Source organism: Clarias gariepinus, chromosome 17 (genome assembly GCF_024256425.1).
Source record: "Clarias gariepinus isolate MV-2021 ecotype Netherlands chromosome 17, CGAR_prim_01v2, whole genome shotgun sequence".
Classification (NCBI taxonomy): domain Eukaryota; kingdom Metazoa; phylum Chordata; class Actinopteri; order Siluriformes; family Clariidae; genus Clarias; species Clarias gariepinus.
The window spans coordinates 420,001-427,500 of NC_071116.1; the positions used below are offsets into that span (position 1 = coordinate 420,001).

General features: G+C 43.5%; 1 protein-coding gene across 1 annotated transcript in view; it reads right to left on the reverse strand.

Moving 5' to 3' along the window:
- Nucleotides 1–5,686: 5,686 nt before the first annotated feature.
- The window catches only part of fhl1b (four and a half LIM domains 1b), a 7,367-nt gene continuing 5,553 nt past the window's right edge, over nucleotides 5,687–7,500 (reverse strand). The window contains exons 3-6 of the mRNA XM_053476380.1: nucleotides 7,399–7,500; nucleotides 6,840–7,009; nucleotides 6,549–6,735; nucleotides 5,687–6,167 (exon numbers count right to left, since the gene is read on the reverse strand). The exon at nucleotides 7,399–7,500 is cut by the window's right edge and continues 73 nt beyond it. Coding sequence (XP_053332355.1) covers nucleotides 6,013–6,167; nucleotides 6,549–6,735; nucleotides 6,840–7,009; nucleotides 7,399–7,500 — 614 coding nt within the window. The 3' untranslated portion in view covers nucleotides 5,687–6,012. The remainder of the gene's footprint in view (nucleotides 6,168–6,548; nucleotides 6,736–6,839; nucleotides 7,010–7,398) is intronic.

A 7,500-nucleotide genomic window follows, 5' to 3' on the forward strand; every position in this document is an offset into this window, starting at 1 on the left:
AACGTTATGAGGATGAGAATACCAACACTGCCGCACTGCAAGTGTCTGGACCCCCAAGGTTGTTGAGCTCCCAACTTCGTATGCCCTGGCCATTTAAGACCGCACCCCAGCCTGTGAGGGAAGCATCTGTCATTAGGGTCTCACGACGACTAAAAACGCACATAGAATGGGACCCAAAGTCAGAAACTGGAGTCTGAACCACAAAGAAAGGGTACGAAGCCACCAGGCACGTAACCCATATTTGCCTCCGGGTACTGGCCCCTGAGTAGATTTTCTGGCTTTTAGCTAGAATGTACATCACCCTGCGGGACAGGAACTCGTCCTGTGCTCCAAGCAAAACCTGGTGCACTAGCTTATTCAAGCGGCTCGAGCACAGTCTGCCCTGGCGATTATGTATGAGACTACCCTAGTGTTGTCCACCCGCACTAGGAGGATGGTAGCCTTAATTGCTGGAGGAGGTGTTTCAGGGCCAAAATAAAGCCATCAGTTCGGGGGAAATTGATGTGCCACACGAGAAGATGGCCTCTCCAGTCTCAAACCTAAAGAATCAAGATGAGCTAGGACGACATGCATATGTCGGAGCACTAGCTTCTGCGACTGAGCCAGAATCAGCTAGTTGCCTATGTCATGACGGATGCATTTTGCATATGTGTGGGTGACAGAGCTAGTTGTGTGCGACCACACTGTTGAAACGCGGAGGGCGATGTGCGAACTGGATACTGTAACCCTACTCTACAGTCCTTAATACCCAAGTAGTTATACCTGGCAGTAGCTTCCACGCTTTCAGTTTCTCCGAAAGGGGCACAAGTTCTAGCACTGTCTAGCACTGGGTGGCGCACTGTCTTCTTCACTAAGATAGGGGGGACCTGGTCGAGACTGGGTGGCCGACAGTCCCGATTCTTGAGCACGGCAGGGAAGAAATTTTCCAAAGGCCTGTTCGTATAATCTCGCCTCCCTAAACCTGGTGGCGACGTCATTAATTCCGTCCAGGCCAGAGGGCGAGATAGGGGCATCAAGAAGGAAAGCACGATCCTTATCCTTGATGCCCGTAAGGTTTAGCCACAGGTGCCTCTCTGATAGCACGGGCCGTTTGCTTGGTTGCGCAAAGAGACAGCGCAACCAAACAGATGGCTTTTTAGCAGATTGGCCTGATATGTTTGCAAGACCGCCATGGTGTGAAGAGAAGCATCAGCCTGACCTGCTCCCTGAAAAGCTTTTCCCAACAAGGCAGATGAGAGTCTACATGGCTTGGAGGAAAGTGTTGGCTTTTTCAGGGAAGATGATGTCCCACGAAAGAGATAGCCCGCAAGCGTCTCTTCTATCTGAGGCATCATCGTATAACCCCGCACTTCCGCATCAACAATATTTGAATAAAGTTCACGAAAACACAGAATAAATAAGGCTTGCTCCAAGAGCGAGTTAACTCGCTGTGAAGGTCACTAAAGAAAGGGAGAGAGCGTCGTTGAGGCTCTGAACCCCGGCCACCCAACAGAAATTTGTCGTCTAATGTACAGCGTTTGGGAAAAGCTTGCTCCTGCGGCCAGTCAATATGCAGCCGCTTGACTGTGCGTGTTATTACATTAAGTAGCTCCTCAAACTCTCTGTCATCAATAGAGGAGGGTTCTGAGGAAACTACTTTCATTTCCGCAGAAGCAAGGGAGGAGGTCTAGGGTGAGGGTGCGAGAGAAAGGAGGGGAAACTCCGTCTTGTGCGCCTCTTCCAGATCCGCACGTGAACCCCAGGAATGCGCCGCGGCTTGCACTCTACAGTAGTTAATATACATTCACATTATACATTGTGTGACTGTGACCATACCTAACTGCCATCTCTCCTCTTCTTCTCTCCCCCCCCCTCTTTCTCTTTCTTCTCTCCTCCTGTCTCCCCCTTTCACTCTTTCTCTCTCTCTGTCGAGCTACACATGTCGTTCCTGAGCTGCCAGTGATCCAGACTCACTCTGCCCTCCGGACCTGTCTGACCCATCCAGGTGCCCCGCTTCTGGCTGGTTCTCTCTACCTAGAAGACGGTTCTGGCCTTGACTGGTGTTGGCAACTGTTTCTCTGGGGACTTGATAGTTCGATAGTTCATGACTGGAACTTCTTACAAGTCTACCTGGGTCTTCAATAACTACCTGGACTCCATATTAACATCAATTAACATCAGCTATTATAGCTGAACTGCCTCCCACCCTACACACTTTATAAATGCAAATCATTTACTGCTTTCTGTTATCACCCAAATGGGGATGGGTTCCCTGTTGAGTCTGGTTCCTCTCAAGGTTTCTTCCTATTACCATCTCAGGGAGTTTTTCCTTGCCACTGTCGTCCTCGGCTTGCTCACCAGGGACAAACTAACCATTTTGATTCATACAAATTCACATTTCATACAAACTTAAATAATTTTTTTGACTGTGTAAAGCTGCTTTGCGGCAATGAAAATTGCTAAAAGCGCTATAGAAATAAGATTGAATTGAATTTAATTGAATTGTAGATTCTCTTTAAATAAAGCGAGCCGTGCGCGAAGCACCTTTATCGGGAGGAGGTCACAGTGCTCACACTCTCCTTGAAGCCCATGATCTTCACCCAAACACTGAAAACAAAAAGTGTGGAGATCGCCCTCCGATAGGCGCACGGAGGCGCCTATCTCCTTGAAACTCAGCCATGCTATCGGTGAGTCAAACACTTTTTGTTCTTTGTTTTGCTTGCACACAAACACACGCGAACACAATACGTCCTGAAGAGAAAAAGATCTGAGGAATGGTCCGGTTCACTCCTATTTATAACCTGCAGGTGCGCTTCATCAGATGATGTCACCTGACCAAGGTTATATATGCCAAAACTTGTCGTATTTGATACACACATGCCTCACAACAGGCAACACAGAAAGATGTTCCCATAGCGTTTTCACGCAGCATTGAGTGTAGCAACACCGGGAACACAAAGGGAACTTAACGTCTTACCTGAGGAAACATGTCACGGTAATTTTGGCTGCTTTATTTAATGTTGCAATGTTAGCATATATAATTAGCAAATAAGCTCGAGGTTTAGAGTAATGTTATTTTCTATCTATCTAACTATTGGAAATAGTTTACACTGTTTAAACATGCAAACAAACTTGCTATTTTGTAAAGATATTTATTTTTAATCATTTATTTTATTCCATTTATTTCATTTATTTTATTATTGCTGATGATGTCATTCCTCCACATCTTTTAACGGGTTGGCTTCCATTCTAGGTCCTTTAGTTTTAAATATTATAAATAGCAGCTTGGAATCTGGGGTGGGACCCAGAAATTTTAATCTTTTTGTGTTTTCTAATTACAAACAATCTCCAAGCTACCATTTCTGTCTAAGATTTTAGAGAAGTAGTATACACACAACTCTTCTTGAGGTCTTCTAGTCTGGTTTTCAGGCTCTTCACAGTACCGAAAAGGCTTTGTTAAGGGTATTAAATAACATTTATCGTATTACCGATTCTGGTGATTCTGTGATTCTTCTGCTGCTTGATTTAACAGCTGCCTTTGATACAGTAGACCATGACATCCTCCTGTCACGCTTAGAACACTGGGTGGGAATTAGAGGGACAGCTCTAGACTGGTTTAGATCCTATCTTATTGATAGAACTGTTAGTCTTGGAGACTCCTCAGCTGCTCCTACATATGGGGTCCCACAGGGGTCTCTCTCCTTCTTGGACCCCTTCTTTTCTCTTTGTATTTGTTGCCACTCGGCTATATCCTGAGAATACATAGCATCTCCTTTCACTGCTATTTAGATGATAGTCAGATTTATCTCCTGTTAAAACAGAAGGAAGGCTACTCTGTCAAGCCTCTGTAAATGTCTAGATGACCTAAAGACATGGTTAGCACAAAATCTTTTTAATTTTAATGATAAAAAGATAGAGGTTTTGGTATTGGTCTTGGTGCAATGGGTAGAGTCCCACCTCTGGATTTAGGAGCCTTAGGGCAGTATGTTAAACCCAAAGCGTAAAATTTTGGTGTTATTTTTGACCATGGCCTTAAATTTGATAAACAGATCAGAGCTCTGGTTCGGTCCAGTTTCTTTCAACTAAGACAACTGGCAAAACTTAAGCCTGTTTTGTCCTTTATGCATTTTGAAATAGCTATCCACACCATTATCACCATTCGCATTGAAAACATATTTCTTCAGTTCTGGCTTCCCTTCATTGGCTTCCGGTACAGTACCGATTTAATAAAAAAATTCTTTTGGTCACGTTTAATTGTATGGCCTTGCCCCGCCCTCCCTCTCGGATCTGCTTCAGCCCCATGCCCCACCCGGTCTCTCAGATCATCAGATAAACTTTTGCTGACTGTACCTAAAACCAAATGCAAGCTCAGGGCTGATCGGGCGTTCCTGTGGCGGCACCCAAATTATGGAATGACCAACTCGTGACTATTCGTGAGACCACATCACTAAGGGTGTTTAAGTCCCATCTTAAAACTCACGTTTTCTCTGGTGTTTAAACCAACATGAGATGTTGATTTAATATATTCTGTTTGATTAGATATGTATGTGATGTGATTTTAATTATGTCTTTTTTAGTGCTGTCAATTGATAAAAAAAAATTAACTAATTAATCGCACATTTCTTTTGCAATTAATCGCGATTAATCACAATTTAAAGACTGAAACTTTTTGGATATGTAAATGTAAATAATTAATGTAAACTCAAGACAATTTCAAGACAATAAAACTATTTAAATTCAAATATGATTGTTTATTGGAATTTTTGTTTAACTTGTAACACAGATTTTCTCATGTAAACAACATACCTGCAATAAACCATCAATATCCTCCAAATTAACTGTTGGCTTGAGAGCCATATTTATTACAGAAATAAAAACACAGGTATGTGCCATTTGTGTCATTTTAATTTCAAAACAATCAATGCAATTTACATTGACGAGGCCCTGTAGAGATTGTTTCGGTGGGGTGTTTTGCTTTTAAGTGATATGTCAAAGACGAATTACTTCTGTGGTATTTAAATTCGTCTTTGCAAAATGTACAGATTACTTTTGTTTTATCCACAGAACCATCCGGCAGAGTTTTATACTGAAACTTTCCGTCTAAAAGTCCTTCCTTGGTCTAATCCATACTTCTTTGCACGTTGAACACACGTCGGCCACAACAGGAAATAAAAAAAAACTGCAACCGTGTTAATTGCGTTAAATTTTTTTAATGCATTAAATATTTCAAATTAATCGCATGCGTTAACGCGCTAATTTTGACAGCACTAGTCTTTTTACATTATTATATTATTTATGTTAAGCATTTTGGCGCATTCCTGTTGTTTTACAAATAAAGTTGAGTTGAGTTGATTTGTAAATGCCAGAATTACATTATTTAACATTTTGTTTGGTTACATAATTCCTAAAAGAATAAATCAGACATTAAGATTGGAACAGTTACTCAGTTACTCAGTACTTGAGTATCTTTTCACCAAATACTTTTTTACTCTACTTGAGTAATATTTTGGAGAACTACTTCTTACTTCTACTGTAATCTATTTTATTGAGTAAATGTTTTGGCTACTCTATCCACCTCTGGTGTTCATATATTCACCACTGGGTGGCGCTCTTTATCTAAAACTCAAATTCTCTAGGTTCCCTTTTGAAATGTATCAATTCATGCATTGATACACACACACGCACATACACACAAATACACACAACCTTTGTATTTATTTATTTATTTGATTTTTCTGATTTGGGTATACATCAGTTTCACGCTGTAAATGTAGAATTGTTATGACTTGTGCAGTAAGATCAGGCTAAAAGAGAAGGGTTATAATGTATTTTTAAACACACACACACACCCACACGTACACACACAGATGGACATTTAAAAGTAAGGAGATATTTAGAAGCGAGATTAGCAGAATGCTATGCTATGAGACTGTGCGAGTTGTTAGCAAGCGATCTTGATCTCGGGCTCCTGCAGTGAGACTCAGAGCTAAATGCTATATCTGATAAGTGACTCTCTCTCTCTCGTGCGCGTCTCTACAGTTTTTTGGCGCAGTCAGTGCAGTAGACGTTCCCGTCCTTGGAGTTGAAGGGTTTTTCTGCGATGTTCACCGAGCACTTCTTGCAGGTGAAGCAGTAATCGTGCCATGTTCCTCCCTCGTAGTTCACCACGTTGGTGGCTTTTCCAAAACCTGCAGCAGGAAAACAAATCATCTGGTTTATTATCATTAATAAATGATTACCTTGTTAACACCTCTTGTTTTGCTAACGTTACAGCGCACTGACTCTGACAGACACACACTAAGCTGACGATGGAACACCAGATGCACCATTCTTCTTCCGCTAAAACCACTGGTCCGCTCAGGACGTCAAGAACCCTCACACCACACACAGGACACGACTCTCCAGCACGCGGGCGGGGTTTAACACTCACTGTCCGCTCAGGGCCACGCAGTGCCATCTGCAGCTCTACACCACATTTACTGCCCCACTTCCCTGATCCTCACTCCTTACTGTCTCCCTCCCTCCGACTCCCGACTCATCATCGTGTGTGTGTGTGTGTGTGTGTGTACCAGTAATGGGGTTCTGGCAGCCGCTGCACTTCTTGGCCACGTGTGTCTTGTAACAGTCCACGCAGTAGAGTTTCTCCTTTTCAGAAGTGAAGCGAGTTCCAGCCAGAGGCTTCACACACACCACACACACCAAACACTCTGAGTGCCATGGCTGGTCCTGATAGTTCACACCACCTCCTGTGATGGGCTACACACACACACACACGTATACAAAAACATCACACACACATAAACATCACACATGCATGTGTGTTTGTACGGTGTGTGTGTGTGTGTGTGTGTGTGTCTAACCTTCCTGCAGGCGGTGCAGTGTTTAGCGAACTTGCTCTCGTGGCAGCTGCTGCAGTAAACGTTCTCATTCTTGGTGATGAAGCTCTCAGAGCCAATCGGCTTTTTACACTTATAACACGTGAAACAGTCGTCATGGAATGTGTTGCCTTTGTACTCCACACTCTCTGCACCTTCAGCACACACACACACACACACACACACACACACAAATGAGCAGCATGTAAAGGTTGTGTAATTACATATGTGTATAAATCCCCCCTGTGGTCTGACTGAGTGAGAGTTGATGATCCAGGTGAAGGTGAATCTGTCCTGCAGGTGAAGAGGCTTTAGAGGGAAACACTGTAAACACCCACATGACTGGCAGGAGGATTGTTCACGGGCAAAGATGCCCTCCAGGTAACGAGTCTATACAGATAGAGTGCTGGTATAGGTTATGGACCGGATGCCTTACAGGTACCTGTGTGTCCCAAAGAGCTTTTAAGGCCTGAGTCATAGTACCTGTCACACCTAGTGTAGTGCAGTACACCGCCTCAACCGTACCTCCACAAGGTAAGCATACCTGCTAAGATGGGTTTGTAGCAGGCGTGGCAGCGGGGCGCGTCCTCACGTGAGCTGCAGTTCCCACACAGGATCCGGTCGTCTTTCACACTGAACGACTCTT